The following is a 26770-nucleotide window of genomic DNA, read 5'->3' on the forward strand; positions in this document are numbered from 1 at the left end:
GAATATTAATATAGTAGGTATATTAAAAAATTTTATGTCGGCTTCGATTTGAAACAGAAGGGTTGATAGGAATTTGTAAAATATATTATAAATAGGGTAGATGCTCCAGTGATGGAGGGATTATGTCAGGAGATAGTATTTAAATTTAAATACATACTAAAATTATACCATTCTGTTGGTTAATATATCTAAAATATTGCTTTTCCAGACATTAGTCTGTGCTCCTAAAGTAGTGGTAAGGCTCCTTTAATAGTGGAAAATTTGCCTATAATAGTGGAATTTTGTTTACCGCCCTTAGTAACGCTTGCAGTGAGCATGGCAGCAGGTGGATAACAGCGTATAGGTTTGTTAAAATGCTATGAATTGTTACGCATTTCTTAGCCAATTGCACCTTATTGGTCTGTTCAAAAGGAATTTGTAGTTTCTGTACCAGCATCCCAAATTTTAACTACATGTACCTTAGATAAAACTATTAACCAATATATATTTAACAATAGAAAATTGAAATTGTCTTGAACTGGTACACCCACTATTACTGATACATCTACCCTATAGTACTTTCAAGTAAACAATGTCTGCTTTATTAATAAATTTCAGTAATGCTTATTTTGGTTTGGTTTCTAGCTCATATTGTTTATTTCCTAGCTGACTCAATGCAACAGTATTTTATGGAAAACATACAAAAAGAAGCCCATTGAATTCTATTCAAGTATTTGTGGAAAATGCGCATTTCCATAGAACCAAGCTAATTCAATAAACAGAAGAACAGAAATGAAAACCGTACCTAATATTCTGTGAAGCAAACAAAGCATCCGGGCAATCAAAAGGGATACTTTCCTCAATGTGTTAGGTGTGGTCACGAATTTTCGTCAGACTCGGGAAAAAGAAAACATCAGGAAACATGATATTTTTTTATTCCGCTTTCGTTGTCGTCTGTCTGGAGAAAGCATGACTAGAATCGCACCTGCCAAGACGCTGCATGAACTGGTAGACATGTTCTGGTGGAAGGTCGCGCAGGACGATAGGACGAAACGTGTTTCCGTCCGTACATGACCGCCAGTAGGACCTCTCCGGGTTTTACGGCGAAGTAAGTTCGCTTCTGTTGTTTACGGTTGCCTTTAACAGCGTTTATTCGCCGGTTGATTGTGCGATGAGATTCAATATGCGCATGTGCTTGAAATTTGAAACGATTCTTGCTCTACTACTACATCACATCGAAGGGAGCATTCAGTGTTTGGTTTAGGACTGAGTGGCTACAGGCATTAGTAACTCTGCGTCTCTGACCGGGTGCATGCTTCTTGGGTAGAATAAAATCTGTTTTGTGTTGGTCTTTATCTTTATTTATCCTTACGTACCTTACGGATTCTTTCGGGCATCGGAGTTTAACAAATAATTTATGAAATATTAACGAACACGTACCGGTCAAATTACTTATATATTTTTGATGAATTTATCATTAAAAATTATTTTATATAAAAAGAGATTTGAACAAATTGAACAACAATTTGTATCTCAATTTAAACGATTGTAACATGAAACGGCAACCAAACAATTTTAAAATTCCGCTTAAAAGGCTAGGCTTGATATCTCAAAATGGAAAAAAGAAATATGACTTGCTCTTAAGCCACTTTTATAATTATGGTCGTTTTTGAAAATTAATTATACTTACATTATTTGAGTTATGAAAGTGTTGGAAATTGACTAAATAGATGGAATATGTCGAATCTTGAGAAAATGAATTAAAAGACCATTTCATAAAATTTGAACTATAAATATTCATAAAAGTATAAAATAATTTCAACTGGATATTTCCATCAACATTGATTACAACCTTGATATAGAGAACAATTTGATCCGACAACACAGTCTTTTGAATTTATTGTTTCACTCCTTTTTGGCTTTCGATAAGCTCTCGTTAACAGCTACATAGAATTGTTTGTGAATGTTGAATAAGCTTGTATATTATTATCTAAATCGCAAAAGATTGATCGGAAAAAACTTGAAATGTTTACCTTAATAGCTTGATTCTACTGTTCGCGGTCTTTAAGCTTCAAGTTCAGTTGGAGCTTTTGTGTTTTTTACAGTTATTGAAATGCTTATTGCTTATTGCGTATATGCTTTTTCATTGCTTTTTATTATTGGAATCCATGAAAGATTTAGTCTTATCTGATTTATTATATCCTTTGAATTGTAACTGGACATTGCACTGAAGAAATGAATAATGTTTGTTATATTATCGTAAACGTAAAAAAACGCCAAAAAAATGTTTGACTGTAGTTTTTGGAATTAAGGCAAGGAAGAAACCTTCTTCCATTTTAAATTCTACTATCAAACAGATACGTATTTCGCATACGACTTGCAGGTTTCTTCAGTGTCTGTTTTCGAACTCAGTTCGAACATAGTTCGTAAAATAAATAACAATAGTTAGAATTTGATTTGGAAAAAGTTTTCTTCTTTCCTTTAATTTCAGGAATATAATGTTTGGCGTTTATTTGACTACTTTAACTGAGAATTATAAACCTCTTCGTCTCGCTGTAATTAGGCTTCTATTACTAAATCACACTTCACGGACTACAGCTATTTCATTCTCAGCTCTGTCCTTAGGGCTCTATAACTCATTAAATTATCTTCTGTTAGCCATCTGCCACCGTCAGGAAAACATGCGACGAATGATATTATTCAAATGAGTGCAGAGAAATTGATGCGCCTTACAAGTCAAAAGATCAAATAATTATATATTTTAAAAATAGGTACATACCGTATTTCAAAGACTTGAAATGTTATCATTCAGAATCACAACGAACTGGTGCCAAATTTTTAAATTTAATAATTCATTGCAGAAGCAGTAATTGCTCTATGACCCAGAAGTTAGTTATATTTTCCTTATTATAAGTTAACTCAGCCTATGTATAAAAGGGTATGTGTTGTTCTTATTTGAAGTATCATTGCATCCACGATTTAATACGTCCAATTTAGTAACCCTTTTTTAGCGCTGCTTTCGTAAGGGACAACTTGTTTCAGCCCTTCAGCGTGTGCATGGTAAATATCTGTTTACGGAATCTCGTAATGAAAAATAAGTTACGCCTCAAATGCGTGCATTGTTTGTTAAGGAGCGTGGAAATTTATCAAATGTTTCACGTCAAATAGAGGACTGCTTGAAACTGGGTGTAAAAAACGCAAGTTGTGCGATGGCGTAAATGATATGATAAATAGCTTTTCTACTGTGTAAGCTCTTCTTTTCTGCTATGCGTCATTTTGTGTGGATCTTACTGTGCTAATATATTATCACAGCGTAATCTGCGTATATTCACGTAGGATTGTAGCGAAGGGTTTTTATCATATGATGATTTTTAGCTGTTTGGGGCGATGTTTGTCATGGAAGACCAGCATTGACTTTAGATGTAACAGGTCAAGTAATTGTCATAAAGCTTCTGTCGCAAAGGACCCGTCTGACTTCATTGCTTTGTTGTGTGTCACTGTTGGGTGGTACCAATTCATGTGTATTGCTCAAAGAGTGCTACAGAGCAAGAAAAAATGAATAGATTGAGTATTTCATTCATTGTTTTCTCTATTTCATCAAAAGTTTGTATGTTATCATATAATTTCTTTTTCAAGACTTATTACACATTTATGGGAGTTATGTCATGAAATGATTTGTCCATGTACCCTATCTCAAATAGAATTTTCATGTACAACCGAAAGATAAGTGTACCCGAAAGAGTGCTTAGGAGAATGAAAATAGCACAAAAAGGTTTTTTTTTGTAACGTGTTTGGCAGCGTCGTCAGACGATAGTATGAAGTAAGAAGTGATTGCACCCCAGAGTCCGAAAGTGTTGATGGATGCATTTATTCGTTTCGTCTATTTCATTTGCACTAGCGGAAAACTACTCAATCGTATCGAAGGAGTATTATTAATAACCACCCGAAAAATATTTTTTGCAGTTCATGTGAAATCAGTTACGGTCTGATGAGTGCTTGAATAAAAGCTTTATGTAGCTAACTGACAGGTTTCCATTAGAATTATGAATAACAAAGCCTAGGTGCTACATTCCGTTATCGAAACTTGACCTTCTGTTTTATACGACAGACTTCGCAGCCAGCTGTTAGAGTGCAGGACAATTTTGCAGGGCCAGTTGCTATGATCCCATTGACTCTAACAGCCTCACCCAGTCGAGATTCGAACATACGACGACTGGCTTATTAGACCAGCGTCATACCTCGAAGCCAACTGAGAGGCAAAATTATAAATAAAACTTACAAATTACAAAGTGCGCGGACAATAAGAAAGTTTTTCTTACTCCTTGATCTGGACGATAAAAGAAATTATCAGTTTGATATATGGAAACTAATTTTATTGAACCTCTGTTGAATAGGTAGAATTGCTCAAAGTGTTTATCTCAATTAAAGCCATCTTCTATGCCTGAGTACTGGGGTCGAAAAAGACATTGGCATTTAACTGATGATCATTCATTTTTTTGATGCAGGCGTATGGTTGTTGTTGCGAAAATAAGGTATTTCTTTATTTTTTGCTGATTTTGATTGCTGTTATAATGCGATGTCAAATGAGTTTGAGCTGATTAGATGATTGCAAACCGAGAGAATCTACTCAGTGGATTTTGTGCTTCCTAATGGCAAAACATTATACTTTCACTACAACGTCAGACAGGCGAATTTATTGCTGCTCGCTGTGACTGACATATGTATTACTGAAATGCATTTCAACAGAAAAGGGTAGCATGTCACAGGCAGTTGAAATGTATATAGTAGATGAAGTAAATAAATAAAAAGATATGTTGCTTTTGAGTGCTTTAACCGTGTCTGAATAACAGTAACAAAAAGTGCATATTGTATCTATATTGTATCTATAGGGGGAAGTCCCCCAGCGCCGGTCAGCTCCCAATACCGGACACTTTTATCTTTCATAGTTCAAATGGTGCACCTTAGTAGCTGATATGATAAAATCATCAAAGAAAATAAAAAATTAGCATGTGTGATTTTATAGGTCAGAATCATTCATGAAAACAGTGATTTGTTTGTTTTTACCTACCGCCGATCGAATTGTTATGTTTCGGTTAATTTTCGGATCAGCATTACAGCATTATTCGGTCGCATAAAATTTCATGTATAAAATATCTTTCATTAAATATTTCCCAAGCTCCATAGCTCATTGTTCCACAAAGTTATATAAATTGTTAAAAAATATAAGTTGTATTCAGTGATTCCCGTCACCCAGTACCGGACACCGAGCCGTCCCCCAATACCGGACAGCAAAATGCTTTGCTTGGTTTAGTAAAATTCTTGAATGAAGTCAAGATTTTGCAAAAAAAGAGACTGAGAAGAATGAAAACAACACTTATACTGAACCGGTTATCTCGAATATGAAAAAAAGAAACAAGAAAACCAGTTGATGATCAATTTTTCGAAGAAAACAGAAGGGCTTCGACGAAGGACGTAAAAAGCTATTGATTTTTAAGCAAAGTAATTTTTCAAACAAATTTGTCAACAAGTATGCAAGCAATAAGAGATTAAACATTGTGACATGTATTTTTCAGAACTAAAAGCCCTGAATTGGTTTATTTTATGATTTCTATTAAGTGTCCGGTACTGGGAGACACAATTTTTAAGTAATGATTTTTATCGATTTCTCGTTTGGCTTCTAAAATGGTTCATTAGCGATTAGTGACGTGTAACCTATTTTTATTGGAAAACAGTCTTCTAAATGACTCTTCCGGTTAATAAAAACTGAAGTAATGGTAAGTGTTGAGTTTCTATATGTCAAACTCCTTAGGTGTCCGGTACTGGGGGACTTCCCCCTATCCACAGTGGTCCCATTGGTATCAGAACACGCGTTTTTTAAATTGCGCCGAAATGGTTGATTATACTGGTTAAGTATGTTCAGAGAAATTTCTTAGCGTTAAAAGCTCTTTCATATGGCATGAACGATTATTTGATTAATCCCCCTAAAAGTAAGATACAAAATTTATTTTTTTAACAGTAAGAGATACAGCAAAACAAAGTTCTACAAAATTTTTGAAAAGATTATTCTAAAAAACTTTGCCAAAGAAAGTAACCTTCTAGCTATTATAGTTTTAGAGATAAAGAACAATTTTTGTGGAGACTTTACGAAAATCAATTTTTTGACCACAGTTCTTTCTACAGTATTTATACGCATTTGACATGTTCGGCAAAGATTTGGTAACAGTCAAATTACAAACTTTTCTAGAATATAGTAACTTGCTATCGTCAATATTTGCTGAGAAAATTAAAGTTTTCGTTTAAAAATTATACAATTTGCAATAACTCCCAAACATGCAAATATATTCAAGCCATTTATTACCCATGTGAAAGTACAAGAAAAATACTACAAAATGCAAAACAAATTAGCTTGATCCTGGGTATCCCTCTACCAAAACACTCGCATTGAAAATTGTTACTCGGTTGAATTTAATATGGTGTAGTGTAAAAACCGTGTTATCCCGATCAAGTAAGTGTGCAAAATAAATAATAAAAATGTGTAATCCAAGCAGCACGGATTATTTCTAGAGATTCAGAAAAAGATTTTCAAAATTTGTTTTTGCATGAAATTTAATTACTGCAGTTCTAGGTGTACAAATTTTGAAGTGTATTTGAAGATACTTCACCCTCACTATCGCTGTTACTGTGCATATCAGACCTCGTCAAGTATTATCAGCTCGAAAGCTGCATCACTAAACACGTTTTCTGATGAAGACTGAAGACAGTAACTTTTTTCGTAAAGTACGGTTGCGATGGGAGATGGAACCGCAGATCTTAGCGAGTATAACCAAACATTCATTGATGATGATGGCACGAAGTCCAACTCAAGCCTTTGTGTCACATCAATTGTTCCCATGAAAGCAGTAACAAATGGAAAGAATATATTCCTAAATCCACATCCATCTTCGATCACATATGTTTCTTTGAATTAGCCTAATTAGATCGTCTTTGACCAGGTATTGCCGGCCGTTGCATCTCCAGTTTGCAAAGGAAACGACTGCACTAACGTTGCAAGAAAAAATTTACATAGACCAGCAAATCGCAAAAATTCATCCTACATCCATTGAATGTGAAGGTAGAACGGTAGTGGTTACGAGCTGATGATGACAATTGTGGACAAGGACATACAACAGTTCCGAACTCATCACACAAGGAAGATCTCCAGAATGGCTACAAATACGGATCTTCTGCCGTCTGTTAGAATCTTCTGATCCGGTAATTGCTAGCATGAGGGACTACCAAATAACAAAAACGCCATGTACTCCAAAGATGTACTGCAACTGTTGGTCAGTACATATGATATGCACAATAATAGCGATAAGGAAGATGAAGAATCTTCAAATACACCTTGAACTGCAGTAATTAAATTTCATCCGAAAACGAATTTTGAAAATCGTTTTCTGAATCTCTATAAATAATCCATGCTACTTGGATTACATATTTTCATTATTTATTTTGCACACTTACTTGATCGGATTAACACGGTTTTTACACTACGCCATATTAAATTCAACCGAGTAACAATTTTTAATGCGAGTGTTTTGGTAGAGGGATACCCAGGGTCAAGCTAATTTGTTTTGCATTTTGTAGTATTTTTCTTGTACTTTCACATGGGTAATATAGCTTGAATATATTTGCATGTTTGGGAGTTATTGCTGTTGAAAATTGTATAATTTTTAAACGAAAACTTTAATTTTCTCCGCAAATATTGACGATAGCAAGTTACTATATTCTAGAAAAGTATGTAATTTAACTGTTAGAAAATCTTTGCCGAACATATCAAATGCGCCTAAATACTGTAGAAAGAACTGTGGTCAAAAAATTGATTTTCGTAAAGTCTCCACAAAAATTGTTCTTTATCTCTAAAACTATAATAGCTAGAAGGTTACTTTCTTTGGCAAAGTTTTTTAGAATAATTTCAAAAATTTTCAAAAATTTTGTAGAACTTTCTTTTGCTGTATCTCTTACTGTTAAAAAAATAAATTTTGTATCTTACTTTTAGGGGGATTAATCAAATAATCGTTCAAGTCATATGAAAGAGCTTTTAACGCTGAGAAATTTCTCTGAACATACTTAACCAGTATAAGCAACCATTTCGGCGCAATTAAAAAAACGCGTGTTCTGATACCAATGGGACCACTGTGTTATCGTGCGTTAGTGTCAAAAAAATAAGCTCAATTTATTCATTACATTATGGCGCTAGAATGATTGAATTTCCATTATATTTTGTTGCACTGATTTAGTTCATTGTACCACTACTGTTGACCTGCCGATTAATTGCAAATAAATCTGTCTAATCAGCTAGCTTATGATGCATGTTATTCAGAAAATAGCAGGCATCAATCGCACGTAGGAAGCTATTGACTTGAATTGATTGTTGTTGAGTTGATGTTTACGTTGAGTTGATTGACTGAACTAAAAATCGACTACTTTAGTGGCGTGATCAGAATTAGGAGCTGAACAGAATTATCTGTGTTCACGGTATTTGTCGGTATAAAATTAACAGTGGAATTTAATTGGGACCAAAGTTTCAGCTTTTCTTTCATTTAACTTTTTTTAATGTCAAAATATAATAAATATAACATAACATGACAATTTCAATTATAACTGTCTATACAATAAATTAAGCACAAAATTTGTAATAGCAATATCTGAAAAATAGAAATTTTGAGAGAAAGCATGAGAATGACTGAAAAATGAAAAAAATTGTTATTTATAGATTAATGAGGTACTGCCCAAAGGGGATTGCAAATTCCGACTGTTTATTTTTTCGCAAAATCACGCATAAATTTGCTAGGAACTGCCACTGAACGGTTAAAAACTCTTTTCGTTTTTATTTATACAAATTAGACACAATAGCAATTGGCTGTCTCAATAATGTGTGTTCAGTTATGCTCGTAATCAGGGTTGATTTGCTCTTTTTACTTCGTTTTTGCTCTTTTGACTACAGCGCCTCAGCCAAACAGAATTCGAAAAAGTGATTTCTAGGACAAGTGTAGAGTTACTTATTATCTACAATATTATTGAAGAAAGTATAGTTTAATATTTTGTATTTATAGCGTTACAGACCTGCTAGGCCATTGGTAGCAAAAAGAGTGCTCTTTTGGCTACCAGCGGGGTATCAGCCCCATAGCGCCATAAATGTAAAAGATAAAACTATGCTTTCTTGAACAAAATTGTAGATAATAATCAACTCTACAATTGGCCTACACATCACTGTTTCGAATTTTGTCAGACTGGGACGCTGTAGTCAAAAGAGCAAAAATAAAGTTAAAAGAGCAAATCAAGTCTGCTCATAATCAATTGTTTTGTTCTAATTAAATACTTGTCGTTCAAAATTATTGTAAAGCTTTTATGGGTAAAGAGTATTCTATATGAATACCTAGTATTCAGATGCACAAAATATACATTCAGAAAATTACGGTATAGTGATTAGTCCTACCTCGGGATATCCCCATGGTGCTACAAACGTTGCTACGTTAATCGGAAATTGGTACCTACCTTCAGGGTGTTGCCCATGATGCAGATAATAGCTGATGATAGTAACGATTTACAGTTCTTATTTACGACTTGATTGCACTGAACCGGTTCTTGCGCCAGCTGTTACGCCATTCGAATCGATGCGCTTGTGCAAGGTTTCAATCTACTAGTTCAAATCTGTACCAATGGTTTGTTTTTAGTTTAGCGTTTAAAATAGTGAAACAAAAAGTATCTAGAAAATATATACAAGTTCGAAAATTTAAATTTGACTTCTTTAATCAGTTTCCGCTGGAGCTTCTGCACTTCATTGCGTGTTTTTCTGTATACGTATTTATGTGTAAACAAATATGTGTTAATATGCGACCAAACAGTTGGTAGTCATTATCGACTATCGAACCCCGAACGTTGGTGACATGTGAAAGTTATTAGCTTTGATTCCACCATAGCAGCCCATAAAAGAAGCGTAGCAGCGACTGCCATCCAGAACAGCTTTGTGCCAGTTTTGATCTGTATCACATCAATGAAAGGTGCAATTAAATTCAGCCGCTCTTGATATTTTTGTGATGGAATTATGGAGCAGTAACAATTAGATGGCAATTGGAAGTTATAATATGAACAGGCTGACATGCTTCCTTAGACTTAAAATTTTTGGATTTGACTGCTAACAAATATTGTTATATCAAATTATTTTCAAACAATAGGTTCAGTTAGAAAAAAACTCAACTGTAGATGTCTATTGCAGTACAAGTCTTTTTCGAAAATATCTAAAAAAATTCGTTATAATCTCGAGAATTTACCTCATGAGTTTTTTTTATCAACATTCAGCAACCTGAATTCACGAGAATCCGTTCAATAATGCTAATCCATAATTTGAAATTGAATGGAGGCGCTCTGTATTTTGATTTAATACCTATTTCCATTATTTGTAATTTTTTCGTTAAATAAGCATAAATATCGTGCAACGATGTAAGAGTTCACATGTAAGAATTATGGCAACGGCAAATATCTGACAGTAAAATATGATTACACTTCTATAATACCAAATTCTGACTAAGATTCACTTGATTTTTTTTTGTAATTTGGAAAAAAAATCGCATTGTACTCGTTATGACGCTTTATTCAAGTTTATGATTCACATCATAGGCAATCAAAAAGGAATGCATTAAATTTATCAAATATTATTCTATTGCATCCTCGCAATGGTTTGCTTTCAAAATAGGATTATAGTAAATGTCCACTACATCCATCAATGCTTCAGCATTACAGTCAGTTACCTTATCTTTCATGCAACTTCTCGAATTGTTCAGCTCACTAAAATTGATTCATTAGCAAATTATAATGTTTTGATTGGCCGATTTGATAACACTTACATGCACTCATACAAGCCGTACTCGGTCAATGGTGTGCTTTCGGCAATGTTCGACGATTTGCACTCTTTGACGTATTGCTTGATATTCTTAAGACAGCTGCGAAATTCCGGTTTACGGGACTCTTTGGGGATAGAAATTTGTAAACAACACTCTTCAAACAATAATGTTAGAATTTTACCAAAGAAAATTTCACCATTATCCTTGCACATCAGCTCAATGGCATTGCCTACCATTTGCGCCAATAACGCCTTGGTTTCGGTGGTGTTTTGATCAATACAGGCTGCGACGGCTGCAATCATGCCTTCGAAGCATACTTGAGATTCATTGAATTTAGGGCAGTTACTGACAAAGACAGTTATTTCAGAATATTTGATTAAGTAAATGATTAAGCTCATACTTTTCAAAAATTTCTCGGCGATTCTCCTCAGTCATCTTGGAAACATCCTCCTCAAACCGGGCAAGATCGACGTATTTCTTCAAGCACCGATGGGTCGGTCGCATGGACAGCACAAACTGTTGAAAACCTTCGTCAGATCCACTATATTCGAGGCAGGTTTCACGAAACGTAAGCATGATTTGTTTGGCAGGTGACCCTGGATATCGGCCGATATTACTAGAGTTGGTGGTTTTGGATGATTCTGTGGATGTGACTATTGTATAAAAAATATCAGCTATAGTATCGTTTAAAACTGAAGTGAAATGAAAAACAACACGGTACTTACCAACCAAGAGAATCACGATGATAGATAATTGATTTAGCCTTTGACTCATATTTGTGTTTTTATTATACTGAACAAACAAAAGTGCAACATTCTAACCGCGCAGTCTACCGATGAATGAATTTGTGATTCCATAGATGTGCAAATTATGAATGCTGTGCTTTGTAGAGCTGTTGATAACGATCGCGATCGGTTTTAAGGTTGCTGTTGTTTAGATGGATTATTTTAAACGTTGAGAGACTGTCATACGGGAAATCCCCTTTTGAAACAGTTATAAACCGGTTAGTTTAGAGAATTCTAATTCACGTGCTGTTGTCGGTTATTCTAAAGATTCAGTTAGTAAAAGAATAACCTGCTTAGTACTGAAGCATCATTAATGCGGACGACGTATCCATTTTTACCCTATTGTGACCCTGACTGGAATTGATTATTAAAGTTACATCACAAATAAACTGTGTGACTAACTCGATCGATTTTGACTCGTTCGAAATTACCATACGAATTATTCATAAAAAGCTCGCAAAGTTATTTTATGCAAAATTCGTGCATCAAACAGGGACGTAAATTCTATAATTATAAAACATGGTATAGTAAAAATTTTGAATATACTTTTAGGCTGCATTGCAAAAATAGAAACAATACCTCCATAATACTTTGTCTCAAAAAAAGTTCACAATATTATTTTACCGTTTTACCTCTAGCTCTGATTTGTTGTATTTATACATTGGTTTGCCGTAAATCATGAGCAAAGTCTGATCGACTACAAATTACTTTTTTGCCGTGGTTTTTCCTGTGTCAGCAGCCGCAACTCTTTGATTTTAAAGTAGTATTTTTTCTCAATAGGTATTATCAGTCTCTCTCCCAGAACCGTATATAATTCCCTACGGTGAACTATCAGAGAGCTATTGATCAATCAGTTTTGTACTAGAATAGTCGCGCATTTAGTCGTAAAAATAGATTATTGCAAGTATGGCCGTACCTTTTTGTCAAGCACTATTTGCTGTTGCATTTCTGGGAAGTAAGTTCAGCGCACGCTATTGAGGTGGTGGTTATTTTTATTATATATCGATTATTTTTAAAGTGGTATTTGCCAAACCATTCGATGGGGCAGCTGACTCCAACGATGTGGCCGGATATCCAGCATCCCACGCGAAACAATTCCTTCTCACTCTGCGTGAAGCGTGCATGAATAGAAGTAGATCCGAAGAAGGTTTCCAGCAGTTCTTAACGTCACTGCCACCAGCTATGAGATGTTTGAAGAGTCATATAGATTTGCCGCAAATGATGATCGACTTGAAAACGATGACGCAGAGTAACCGGAAGGAGGTTTTCGAAACGTATGTCTCAGAGGAAAGTAAGAGTGGAGGAATTTCAATTGCATTTTTATTTCAGTTATTGTCCCAAGTTTGCGGAATCGAAAGTATGTTTCGATGATATGATGCAAGCAGTGGCCACTTGCTTGGCTCAAAATACGAAATCGTCAAGAGCAATTCTAAATGAAATGGTTTCCGGAGCAGTCGATTTAATATGCAAGGATGATGGCGAAATATTTTTTGGTAAGCGACGTTTATTGATTCGATGAATAAGGTATATTCTAAAAAGATGTGATTTTTGTAGAAGCTCGAAAACCGGAATTCCGTAGCTGTATTAAGGATGTGCGGCAACATATCAAGGAATGCAAATCAACCAAAATTGCAAGCACAACACTGTGGACTGAATATGGTCAGGAAGAATGCTTGTAAGTTATCTTCAACGCTACGACTAAGCATCTCATCAGAGAATCATCGGTTTATTTAATTTTTTACAGAGAACTTGTTAAAGCCAGAGATTGCTTGCGGGATAAAGTTGATGCTTGTAGTTCTTTGGCCATAATGGATATAGTTGACATCTATTATAATCCAGTTTTCAAAGCAAATAATTGCTTAAAGGTAAAATGAAATACTGTTATGCTCCGCTTTTTTATTTAAATTTACTAAAAATTTCAGATCCCTTCAACGGTTACTGACGATCAAGGTGCAGTGGTTGATTCATGGAATGAAGTATAGTACTGAATTATGAATTCACTTAACCGTTTAACGTCATTGGACGTCAAACTGTTGGCACGTTGAAGTTTAAAATAAACATCTTTTTCTTTGTTTGCATTAAAATGTTGATTTACTTGTTAAGAAATCAAAGCCCTCTTGAGTTCATCATCTCAAAAATTAAAATCTTTTTAAAATAATTGTTATAAACGTTAGCATAGTACAACTTTTGAACCACGACTTAAAACGATTTCGAACGGTGGAAAATGAGCAACTGTTGTTATAAACACTCTAAGACATAATTTTCGCACCCATCGCTAAGCTTTTCGAACTAGCAGCGATAAACATTAATATTGAATTCCTGATGGAGGTCCATAGCGTAACGACAACAGATCTATTAAATCAAATTGTGCTAGATTGGAAGTGATGAACGACAACGATAAAGATGATGCTTCGCTGAGTAGCCGTCTAGGTACCATAACTGGGCGTGTATAGTAGATGTGGCACACCTACCCGACCGACCCTCAACATCTTCGAACCATGAGACGATGATGGACTCCCATTTTCTGGGGTAATTGAAAGCAAACGAGAAGAAAGGGATGTAACAAATAGAGCCAATGCGACCAAAGCGAAGCGCTCTGTTCCGAGCGGAAACATAAATATGTATCGAGGGAAAAATAAAATTCAGCACATTATTTTCTTGTGGGTGTCGCACTTTGCCAGATGTACGGATAATAAAGTTCCTACCAAGCAATTCCATCCAATAGCAATTCAAGAAATACGGGATAAATGCAACCAAAGATAAAGTCGTTCAAGTGCAACTTTTCTTACGATTGTTTTCTTCTCAACGTTCAGCCATCGCCGACGGACCGTGTTTATTTACAACATCAAAGTGCAACGACTGGCAAGGACACGATCTGCACGCGTGGGCGATAATCAAACGAAGATACGAAATTGGAAAATATGAGCGAAAGCACTTTCTTGTGTGCTGGCGCCTGTCAGATTGAATTGGGAGTCTGGTGTTATTTCTGCCAGGTCGGAGAGCAATCAAAAAACACTTCATATCGTCGAGGAACAGATGCCTTATACGTGCAGGATCGCACCACAACTGAGACGAACCCAGATTGTACACGTGGAATTTCTGCCTGGATTGCTCATCATGCCTAGAAATGACCCTCTTTTTTGCGACGAAGAGTGTGTAGCATTCTTTATACATACCTACATTCCAAAGGCGGTCGAGTGAAGCGGTATTCGTTGTCTCAGTTACAGCAACAGATGCGAAGCACCTAGGTTACTTGCAATCATTACGGTGTAAACAAGTCTCCGAAATTTTTCTTCCAAAGATGGTTCCACAATGGCAGACAACAAAGAATCGCACAAAAAGGCCGTTTATGACGGGCCACGATGAAAAGCGTATGTTAATAGAAATTTATTGTCAAAGCGTTTTTATTGTATTTTCGGAAATCCTACTTCGCCTGCGAAAGACCGTTAAATCGTAAATTTGCTGTTAAATAAATGAGAAAGTTAGGCCATAATCTTGTAATATCTTTCTGCTTGGCTCTGCGATATATAACCTACAGTAATCTTGCTATCAGACTAATGTACATAATGTGAAAAGAAACAGGCTTGGTTCGTGTAGTATTATTTAGAAACCGCCGGATCATTTAGTTTGACAATGTGCTAGTGAGATAGTCATATAGTCATTATCATCTTAAGCTAACCAACAATGGTTTTTTCTGTTGATTCTGAGTTGTCATTATTTTTTCAAATAAGTAAGTGTTAAACGGCAGTCGAGTTCTCCACATCAAATTTTTGTTAACTACGCAGAACAAAAATAACACTAAAACGCACAATGCATCATCATTGCAATGATGTAAGAAAACTATTAAACATTTGCATACTAGTATACTTGCAATGAGATTTTTATGGTGCGAACTGGTTTTATTGGTGAAGGGCGAAAAAAGTCAATGTTCTGGGCTCTCGGTGCTTCGGTGAAATGCTGTGCGTAATGAACAAAGTTAATGAAGCAGAAACAGTGTGGTTTGATGAAAGGGATAACAATAATAAAGTCCGTTGGAACGAATTGAGTTTCTGAACAGGGAGTTATCCGTCCCAAAAATGTTGTGTCTATCACAAGAGCTGCACACTTTGAAAATAGGTACCAAATCGATCTGCTGGAAAAAAATCAAATATCGAAACGATTTAAAGAACAATCAACGTTAGTAAACTTTTTTTTGTCAATATTTCGTCTTTGCCTCATTTAGTCCCATCCCGTCTGAGTGAAAATGAACGTAACAAGGATATTTTTGTGTTATTGTTTGCTTAGGATGGTTGGTATGGGACAATTTTCTTTTTTGTACAGTTTGCTACGTTTAGGTTATTTCACTTCAGTCATGATGTTCATTTTCAATTAAAAACTGTATCTACCTAAATGAAATTATAATTTTATTGCATTTTATCTTTGTTATACTATAACAAAGGTTTAACAAGGCTGTTTCCCTGTTAGTAACAAAAAGAGCGCTCGTTTGCTACCAACAGCTTTATACATAGTATACTAATGCTGAGTTCAACATGCATGGCTGTTCCGTTTATACGAATTTATTAGAATTTGCTTCAACCAGTATTTTGCAAATAGAAAATAAAAAGCAAGTTGACGTAATTTACACGTATTTAAAGGCGAGGCAGGGTACTATGCGGGAAACTTGGTTCCTATATTTCGTCACAATTATTCAATACCTCGGGTGTCCCTCAAAGAAGCCATATGGGACTATCTCAGTTTTCACTATTCTTCAACGACGTAACTCAGATATTGGATTTCGCTTGCAGACTTCTGTACGCTGATGATCTGAAATTGTTTCAAGTTGTTGAAAAACTGCACGACTGTCGCCACCTGAAAGCTTTACTCGATAAATTTGTCGACTGGCGTAAACGAAACTGGTTAAGGTTAAGTGTGGTAAAATATGAGGTTATAAGTTTTTACCGCATGAAGAGTCCGATTCTTTTTAACTACCAGATCGATGGGACTGAGCTGCGTAGGGTAGACTAGTTAGTGACCTTGGTGTTTTAGTCGACACCAAACTAACATCGATCGACGTCGAGAGTTGATAATCTCGAGAACAATGCGCCAACACGATTTTTTTTTAAATTGGCGAAACTTTAATAATCTCTATTGCCTGAAATCGTTATATGGTGCTTTGGTTCGACCGCTGCTTAAAAATTGTCACATTGTATGGTGTCCCCAGCATTTAACGTGCAACCTGCGCATTGCACGAGTACCTACAAAGAATTCATTCGACTTGCACTGCAACATCAACCATGGCGTAATCCCGAGAGCCTCCCACCATATTCGGATCGGTGCTGTCTACTTGATCTTGACTCGCTAGATTACCGACGACAAACTCGCCAGGCAGTATTCGAGGCTAAAGTCATCATAGGTGTAATCGATTCCCTCAGACTTTTGTCTCTATTGGGTTTGATTTACTGCAAATACCTTTCCATCATACCAAAATTAAAAAAAAGAGTAGTCTACAAAAGTTTGAGCCACGCGTTACAGATATAATAATTAAATAATTTTGGAGAAATTTATATCTGAATATGGAATCAGTTCGTCTTTTATGTTTACATAACTGGTTCAATTGTCATAATATTAATTATCTTATAGATAAATCGTCTTGCTCAAACCTTTGTGGGGGTATGTGGCGGGACCATCATCATCATCATCATCATCATCATCATCATCATCATCATCATCATCATCATCATCATCATCATCATCATCATCATCATCATCATCATCATCATCATCATCATCATCATCATCATTATCATCATCATCTTGAGATGTAATGAACCCGTAACCGCATGTGTTAGAACACTGTCGAAAGTAAAAGCGTTGTTTAATTTCGACGTGCCATCCTTGAAGTTTGTACAGAGTTTAAGAAGCACCAATGCTTTTTAGAAACCATAGCCAGATGGAGTAATGAAATAGTAAATTAATAATAATATAAAATCTCTGAAAGAATGTTTGTATACTAAATAGTGCAATGACTGATGATGCTTAAATGCTGGTCACGCTGAAAATCAAACTTTTTATGTTTGCGTTGTAGTACCTGTGGCAAAGTGATTATGCAGACAATTTTTCTACACATTTTTGCCGAAGACATTATTTCCCTAAATGGTAAAGCTTAAGAGATGTGAGAACTCTCTTTAGATTTAGACGACAATGATGACTTTGCTAAAGATGACGTACATGCATATTCTACACATACTGTGCTTTTGAAAGATGTATTTAAGAATGATCAAAAATTTATTTTAAAAAATAATTTGCAGTTCGAAAAATGATCCCAGAATTGCAAACATATTGAAGAATTGAGTGTCACTTTTAGTTCACTTGTGAATGTAAATTAAGCATTTATGCATAAAATGAGCAGGTATTGGACTTTTGAAGAATTTTGATACAAAACAAAGGGACTGAAAAGGCATCGTTCCCTATAAGTAATTTAAGAAATTCATCAGTTTCAGCTGCGCATGTTGGTGAAAGGTTGCATTTTGCTTGTAAGCTTACACAATTGTCTTTACAGTAGAGCAACAGTTTTTCATTCGCCATAATTCTTGTTTTATCTTCATAAGTACAAAGGAGCAATGTTGATGGATGTTGTAATTGATAAGTGACAATATTTTCTTTATTCTTTTAATTTTCCTCATGGTCATTGTAGTCACAGGTTTCCGTTATGCAGGCCTCGAAGAAAAAATCGATCAATTGTCCTGTCAAACTTTTGTGTAATGGATAATTTTCCCTTCTATTTGTACACACCCGATACAAGCATCGGCGAACAAGAAAGTACGACAGTAATGCTCTTTTGTGCTTCCAGCAGTTTCACATTCGATAGCGTTCAACACGTGATGTGTCGTTTCAAGACATTTGTTAGGTCACGTTTTCGTGAAAGTTACACAGTTGTTTTAGCTTCAACATTTTTTTACTTTCCGATTCGCAATCACAACACAACAATCGCTGGTATTTTAGCTGTTATCTAGATTGTTTCGAGAGTTTTGATTGATAATATTTTTAAGTAGCAATTCAGAAATAAAATCATGTACAATGTTTTCTGTTCTGTACTAGTAAATATATATGTATTACCCCAGCATTACAATATTCTTTGCAAACACATTTGTTTCTCATCAGTTGAATCGATGCGCAAAATATCAGCACTTTTTCTGCTGGCTGTATGGAAAGATTGTCGCAAAATCGTCTGCAGAAAATGTCAACTCATGCTTTCGTAGGAGTTATCCTTTCCAGCTGAATCGGTAACTGCTCTTTATCGTCTGTGGGATGGACAACTAGCGGCCGGCAGATTCTATACTGTGGTATGATCGCATATTGCCACATACAAATAGTCGGAAATAATAATTCGATTATGGCTTCAATTATCTCTAAAATATGGACTAACATAAGAGACAAATCACAAAAACAACAGATCAATTGAAAACTTGACAACACTACAACCGATTTTTATTTGAGTAGAATGACTCAATTACTTCTCCTAATGAAGTGAGTTTTGCAGTCAGTAGTATGCCATTCGTTGAGAATCTTTTCTAGACGCGATACATCTCCGGTTGTACGGTTACGCAAAACGCATAAAATGTTCAAGTTTGTGTAACTGCATCGTAGATATTGCAAGATGATATTCTGGTGTACATTTGTATGCTGAAAGCAATGCAGCGTAAAACAAAATCGACGTAATAAAATCTACTATTCACAGCTTGTAGTCCAAGTCGTATAGCCAGATTGTTCACGCTTTGTTCCGGAAGGAACTATAAACTGAAAAATAAGTTTAGTTTAGTGATTCTTCAGCATGGGGGAAGTGCAGCATTACAACGACATTCAGAGATGGTTGAGTCCTATAAAACAAGCACCGGGGAATCGGAAGCCGTGTAGCGTGCGTTTATGCGCTTGCCTTCTATTTGTATGTCATTCAATACATCTTCAACTGTTAGGAATCGTATATGTGTGCGAGTTTGTGCAGTACTATGCAACTTGCACTGACGGCGAAATGGCTTTTCCTTTGCTATACAGCACAGGAAGCACAGGATAGAAATCATCAGTTCTCATTTCACACCCGATAAACATGATTGCCGCTCTTGTCGGTCGGTGCATGATGCAGTGGGGTTTTGTTTTCTACAATGTCATACCTCGGAGAAGATTATAAATGTCAATATGAATGATTCGAATTCCCGAGAGGCGGCAACTGTATAATTAAAGGTAGTTTAGTGGCTTTCGTTTATTGATTGTCGTTCTTAATGGCTTGGAAAATAAGATTTTAGCAGTGGTCTTATATGCCATGATAACTAGTTACATTTCCACTTAAATTTTCTACTTTCGAAAATGTCTTCATCAAATATAAAATTGAATACCTTTAGACATATTTGATTGAAGGCAATAGCGAAGGCCAAACTTACAGGAGGGTTTATATTCAGACATGGGGTGTGTGTTGTACAAGTTTCAAGAAGATCATTTCTAAAACCATACTCCTAAACCCTTGAGGGATTCACTGAACTAAGTATAACAAAAACGTACCTATTCAATAAAAAAGCAATCAGTATTGTGGAATTATTGTTTGCCCACGAATAGGATCAGTCTGAAAACCGAAACGATTGGAAATTTCGTTTTAAGGCCATCATCACTTTCATGAGTGGGAAAAGCAAGAAAGAAAATTGTTTTTTTAGTCACACACAGTTCAACGTATCTAATATTGTATATATCAGCATATTCTGTGAAATCTATTGCGGAGGAAAACAAAAGCTATAGCAAAAGCGCAGCTGCCCTTCCGAGAACATTCTGCTCTTAAAATGTGTTAGAGACGAAACAAAAACTTTTCCACTGTTCGTATTCTTTTCGTAGGAAAAAGTTTAATTTTGAATTTTCTTTGTGTGTCTGGTAAGTGGTGTCAAACGGGACCTGATGGAGTTATCTGATCTGAGGAGATCAATTTGCTCTTTTTGAACGTTAACCGTGATATACTGGTTTTACTTAATACTTTTGGTCATACTTAATTGCCTTTGGGTGATGTCTAGTCAAGAGTTCATATCGTCAAATCGATTATACGACCGAAGAAATAATTATAATGGAAAAAGATGAAATTTATAGAACCTTTCAAGCTAATGCTTTACAAGCCAAATATTTTTCTACTTGCCACTTGTACATATTTTTCAGTTTTCCTTGCTAATATGTTTCTACTTACTGGGGTGTTTTGACGATGTTCCGCCTCCATTCATGCATATGGATGTGATTGACCTGATACTGCAGGATTTTTTTCCGGAAGCTATTGATCCTTCAGGGAATTCTCACGAGTGATTTAAAAGTTTACCTAACCTTTTCCAGTCGTAAATAAATCCGTTAACACCGCAACATATATCATCAAGCCACAAACAATCTGCAAAACAAAATGCAAATCTACAGTTTCTTCGAGCAATGTGCCGTGTTATTCAAGTCAGAGACAACCGTAGTCAAATTCTATAACCCTTGTGTGGATTGACGATAAATGTGAGGCAATAAATCTTTTTAAATTTCCCGAGTTCGTATCCTTTTCAGAATCCATTTCCCATTTGTCGCATTCATACAGATGATCAGAATGAAGTTTTCCAAATAATTGTGTTTGGTTGTCGTTCAACCTAGTTTTAAGCTCAGAAAGGAAATTGGATCGTATCTATGAAAATACTGTCACTTGGTGGGAAGGGGTGCAATGCGCTTTTACCAAGTAGAGTCAGTAGAGCGATTTTTCACAATGAATTAAGTTTCACCAAACTGTCAGTGAGTAAGGCAAATGTTGAGATTGACACCACATTTTTGCTTTTTTCTTTGAACGCCTGATACAATTCGAGCCTCAACAGCGTAACGTGATGTAGAGTTTTCCCTAAAACGCAAGCGAGAAAGCATTTTCTCCATTCTGAACTAGCATTTCTACTTTATGCCATCTTCGGCATCCTTCCTTCTTTGTTGCTTTGTAGTTGGCATGTATGCATAGGAGTGGGATATGGGTTCGTTTTGAATAGATGAACTTGAAACGCTTTTATGATTGGTTTTTGCTTTTTCTCCTTTTACTTTCAAGTAAAGTGACAAATGTAAATGGAACAGTTCTCATTTTGATTTTCTTTGTGAATGTCTGAATTAAAAGCTTACAGTTGATATCTAGATTTATGCAGTTTCATCGGCAGCCGTATGATTTTCTTTGGAACAAAAACAAGATAAATGTGTACTTCACAAATAGTATTTTATAATTTTCAGGACTTGCAATTGCAAATATTATTCAATTGACATTATCCTCGCAAATTGATCATCGTTATATCAATTTATTCTTAATCTATAGCAAAGCAAAGGAAAGCCTTGATGCTACAATACGTATTCGGAACTTGACCTTCTGTTTTTATAGACTTCACAGTCAGCCTGCTAAAAAAGAGGATGTTTTTAAAACAAAATGTTTTAGAAATTTTTATTTGGGATTAACCGCTTAGCGCCAATAATGGTACCGCATTTTATGTTTATTTTGAATGGTCAGCTTGGATATCTAAGGTAAGGAACGAGTTAAGCAGTGTCACCTGTTTTAATCAGTTGAAAATAAATGAGCCAACAATGTACTTTTTTATTCCTATTTACACAATCTTTTGATAAGGACATCATCATGAATCACTTAACCATAGTTTTAATTTTCACAAACACAATTTACTGTCTTTCCGACAGGAAATATGATGAATTAAAAATTGTTGTCCAAAAACGTACATTTTTCAGCTGCTGAAAACAATCACCGCCACGCTACTAAGCAATTCATCACATTTTTCAACACTAATTTCAGTGATTCTAAAAGTCAAGCACTTAACATTTACATACCAAATTATTCAATACAGATTTTCTGTAATCTAAAGTGTTGTTACTAGCCGAAAATCTTGTTATTTTATAACAAAACTGAAAATATATTCTGAATCGATGGGACCTGTTCAGCAGGAGCAGCAACGGCAGTGAAATTTGTAAACTATCGTGTTGCCAAAAGACTGATTCGATTCTGGAAATAAGAATTATAGGTTTGAAATTAACTGAAACCCAGTGGCGACTCGTCCGCATGTTCAACCTGTTCATAGGACAGGCAACAAAATTCAACCCGACAAAAAATTTTTTCATCACTAGTTCATGATTTCGTTTGAACCGACGCATATGCAATACGAATAATTCGGTAAATTAGTTTACGAAGCTGCTGAGCAAACCGTTCAACACGACGTTTGAACGTTGCTTTGATCTCAATGCACAAGCATATACCAACACATTATTCCTGGTGTTGATTCTGGGTACGAAGGAGATAAAAAGAGAATGTGAAACAGCTTTTACTCGAAAGCGCGGGCGCATTATTGTCTCATTACTCGTTCATCTTCAGCATTGAACAACTTACTACCACATATCCCTATGGCCTGCGCTTTGATTCCATTTTATCTAGTCACGAAGCTAATGAGCAAAACGTTCAATACGGCGCTTGAACGTTGCTTTATTAGCACCAGGAACAATCTATTGGTACGAAGGGGATGGCATGCATTATTCGCAAAATTTTCTCATTAACTCGTTCATCTTTAGCATTGAACAACTTACGCATATTGCTTGTGGTGCGTGTAGTGGTTATTCTTGAATTTGGTTCAATAGGTAAATTGAACGGAAAGTCTTAGGTTCGTAGTTAAAATTCAGAGACGAGTTTGCTGGTAAAGTAAACCGCCGTTTTCCGTTGTTATTTAAATAATAGGGGTATTCACGTAGCGCTTGTTATGTTGCGTATGCGGAGTATTGCGTATTTATACTGCCGCTACTCTGCCGCTTCCATAGAAACCGGAACTGCTATGCGAATTGCGGCAGCATATACATGAAATACACCGTTTACGCACCATAGCAAGCGGTACGTGAATACCCCTAATGTTTGTTTTATGAATAAAATATAGAATTTCGATAATAAAAAAGCTGCGTATTAATTTGTATTTTTCGCTGGTTGAACAGGTAAGCTAAACCACCACGAGTCGCCACTGCTGAAACCTCTAATGGTGAAAACGTGGTTCAATACTTTCAAGAGAAATGTATGTACTTAATAATTTTTCTTTATTAAAAACAACAGAAAAGACAGCTTTTTCAATAATTTTCGACGATTTTTTCAGTGATTTAATGAAGCAACGATGTGTTTCAAAGTTATTTGCTTTGACAACATTGTTTTGTAGTCGGACCGTGTGCGCTACTATGTTTGCCTCTTTTGTTCTCCCACCATCCTTATGCGCAGCGAGTGAGACGTCAAACTATCAGTTTCCCATAAGAACTCTAGAGAATAAAAGAGACGACGAATAACGTTTGCCGAACGTTGCGGTGAGTGTATGCCCCGATTAACAATTTAGACAGATGGCATTTTACGCATCTACCGACAAAAAATTTCAAATCTATTAACGCAGATGCCGATTAGTAGCTGCGAGAGAAAATGTCACATATTTTGTTTGTATTGCGATTCATACGGTGCACACAACCAATCGTCTGTATCTGTTACATTTCTCAACGCAATTATGCAATGAACATGATCTGACATGAGGTTTGTCATAATCTGTACGAATCGCGACAGAGTATTTGTCGCTTACAAGTAGTGATGTCAATGAATCTGAATCTGTTCGTTCCTATAATCTTGATCGCTAGAAGCGATTTTTTTCATCTCTGATCCGGTCTGATCAAAATTAGTTCCATCGCTCCAATTTTTAAAGCAAAAAAATCAAAAGTTTAGCTCAACAATAGTGTCTTCCAGCGGTAACAGCTTGAAGAACTAAAGGTAGCAAAAAGATTGGTATGCTAATATCCCCCACTTAGTCAACCCATCGCTTGTAATAAGGTAAAATAATCAGTGATCCGCTTAGACTGCTTAAAACCGGTTCTTTATCCTATAATTGAGTAAACTTTATTTTTAATTATTCAAATATATTGACGCACGGTTATTGTCTGGCATCGTTATCGGCAAGATCGAGCTGCGATGATTGTATGTAAGCGAAAATATACTAGCGCAACTATTTATATGGCAGTTGTTATGGTTCTGTAGTTTGCGACGTCGTCGGTTGTTCTTACGGTAATATGACAAATGATCAACTCGATTCCCGTTCATGTCAGTTTTTTCGGAGAAAAACAAGATTTCACTATTATCCGGTAGGTGTCGGTATTATACTATTTTTATCATGAACTGTTGTAACACTCGTATAATGCACGAAGCATTTTTTTTAAATACAATTATTCGTACGGATACGCACGGATTCAGACACGGATTCAGTATTGATTTTATGAATTTACTTCGTGGTAGAAAACAACAACAGAATTCGTAAAACAACCCTAGAAACATTTTTGTTGTATAGCAGCTTATCAAGCGCTTGTTCCATTGGTCTTAGCTATACAGGGGTTGAAAAAGCTACTCTTAAATAAAAATGTTTGTTAGGAAACGTTCGTTTTCGTACTATAAATCATGCTGTGTAGCACTAGCCCCGCAATAGTCTACACAGAAAGAAATCCGTTTCCGATACCATGAATAAAATCATGAAATCATGAAGTTTGAATTGCTGTCAAATCATGACTAAACTACCGTATCGGGCAGCTCAAAATCATGAAAAATAGTTCAAGATCTTGCGTTGTGTTGTACTGCAAGAAGTTCATGATATCATGATTATTATTCATGGTGTATTTTCATAAAACATAAGCTAGAAACCTGAAATCATTTGCTCATTTTGGAGAAAAGATTTCTACCCGTGTATTGTATAAAAACAGAAAGTCAAGTTTCAAAAACTGAATTTAGTACCTAGGCTTTGCTTTGCTATTATTGCAGTAACAAGGGTCAGGTCTCACCGCTAGGTGGATTAATTCAGGTTTAATTCAATATTCAATATTAATTCAATATTCAGTTTCTATTTATGTGCTATGAATTATTTCTGAAATAAGCGGAAATAGGTATTTGTTGCGTGTTTTATAAATGGCAAATTATATCTAGGCAGACAAGGGAGCTAAGATAAAATATGATACATTGACAAGCAATGTGAAATTAATATTTTAGAAACGTGTTGTTCTTTATTTATTTATCTAGATGGGCCCACAGCTACCCGGTGCAGATGATAGTGGATAGATTCTATCAAGCCTTATCTTTTGAGTGTTCTGTGAAGAGTAGCTTATGCATGGCATGGCCTTTGATTAAATCAAATTAGGTACCCTGATGCTATAGAATTTTTGCTAGTTCAAGCATAAAACTCTAGTCCGACCTGTAAGCAACACTTTTACGCTTCAGTTTCCTGTGAATGAAATCGTTAAAACAAATTGGTCTACTAGTTGTGAAATGCTATGCTGCTAGCAAGGAAGCTATGCAGGAAGCAAGTTCCTCCTTTCGGTGGTTATAAATTCCGTCTAGACTGTTTTTACAATTAAGTTTAAATTTGCTCTTTATTTCCGAGTTTCTGCGGAACCACTTGGCCCGTCTTGAAGAAGTGCAGCAGGCTAAATGAAGTGTATTGCAGCAATGTGGCGAGTAGATACTCTTTGTTCTTTGTGCAAACAGGTAAAGCTTTTGTGTCGAACTATTAAGGCGACAAGTTAAGCATCCGTCTAGAAACTATCTCTGTAGTTCCGTTAAAGCAGGTTGGGATTCAGGTTTTGATTGTAACAGTTATCTGGCCATGAAAAAAGGCTGACTTTCTATTATAACCGCTCCTGGTATTCTATTGCGACCATCGCCGCGACCGTCAGTTTTTACGGCGGAGTAAGAGCAGTGCAATAAACCCAACAGGATAATAGCGCAATAAGTGCTTTCCTATTGCCGTTTTTATTGTTCCAAGGCACGCTGCCAACGGGTTGCATGCGCTCTGGTCGGTGGCAAAATGCTACCGTGCAGCAGCAATAGCACCGCTGAAGGTTCCCTTGGATTTTTTAGTATGGTTGAAAGAAGCGTTCCTATAGGTTCACTGATACTAGACTAGGATAAAGGAAGGATAAATAGAAATTTCACGCAGTGGTGAACTTTAAACCATCAATGACTGGGTGGACGCGAAAGCGGTGTGTTCTTGACAATTGCAGGTGAGCGGTCGGCTATTGAGGTGCTGCTCAAGTAATACATTTGTGTGTCGATCCCGTCATGACGTC

At 35.9% G+C, this 26770-nt stretch overlaps 2 protein-coding genes across 2 annotated transcripts in view; one reads left to right on the forward strand and one right to left on the reverse strand.

Annotated features, from left to right (window-relative positions):
- The window catches only part of LOC128733607 (transmembrane protein 19), a 20095-nt gene extending 8408 nt beyond the window's left edge, over positions 1-11687 (reverse strand). Inside the window, 5 exon segments of the mRNA XM_053827324.1 lie at positions 10686-10806; positions 10866-10986; positions 11044-11207; positions 11263-11515; positions 11588-11687. Coding sequence (XP_053683299.1) covers positions 10686-10806; positions 10866-10986; positions 11044-11207; positions 11263-11515; positions 11588-11636 — 708 coding nt within the window. The 5' untranslated portion in view covers positions 11637-11687.
- An 816-nt stretch (positions 11688-12503) lies between these two features.
- LOC128738026 (uncharacterized) lies at positions 12504-13685 on the forward strand. Its single transcript, XM_053832832.1, has 6 exons — positions 12504-12602; positions 12666-12921; positions 12977-13140; positions 13202-13322; positions 13392-13512; positions 13570-13685. The coding sequence occupies exons 1-6, from the start codon at positions 12554-12556 to the stop codon at positions 13627-13629; spliced, it is 771 nt and encodes a 256-aa protein (XP_053688807.1). The 5' UTR covers positions 12504-12553; the 3' UTR covers positions 13630-13685.
- Positions 13686-26770: the final 13085 nt, after the last annotated feature.

Source organism: Sabethes cyaneus, chromosome 2, assembly GCF_943734655.1.
Source record: "Sabethes cyaneus chromosome 2, idSabCyanKW18_F2, whole genome shotgun sequence".
Lineage (NCBI taxonomy): Eukaryota > Metazoa > Arthropoda > Insecta > Diptera > Culicidae > Sabethes > Sabethes cyaneus.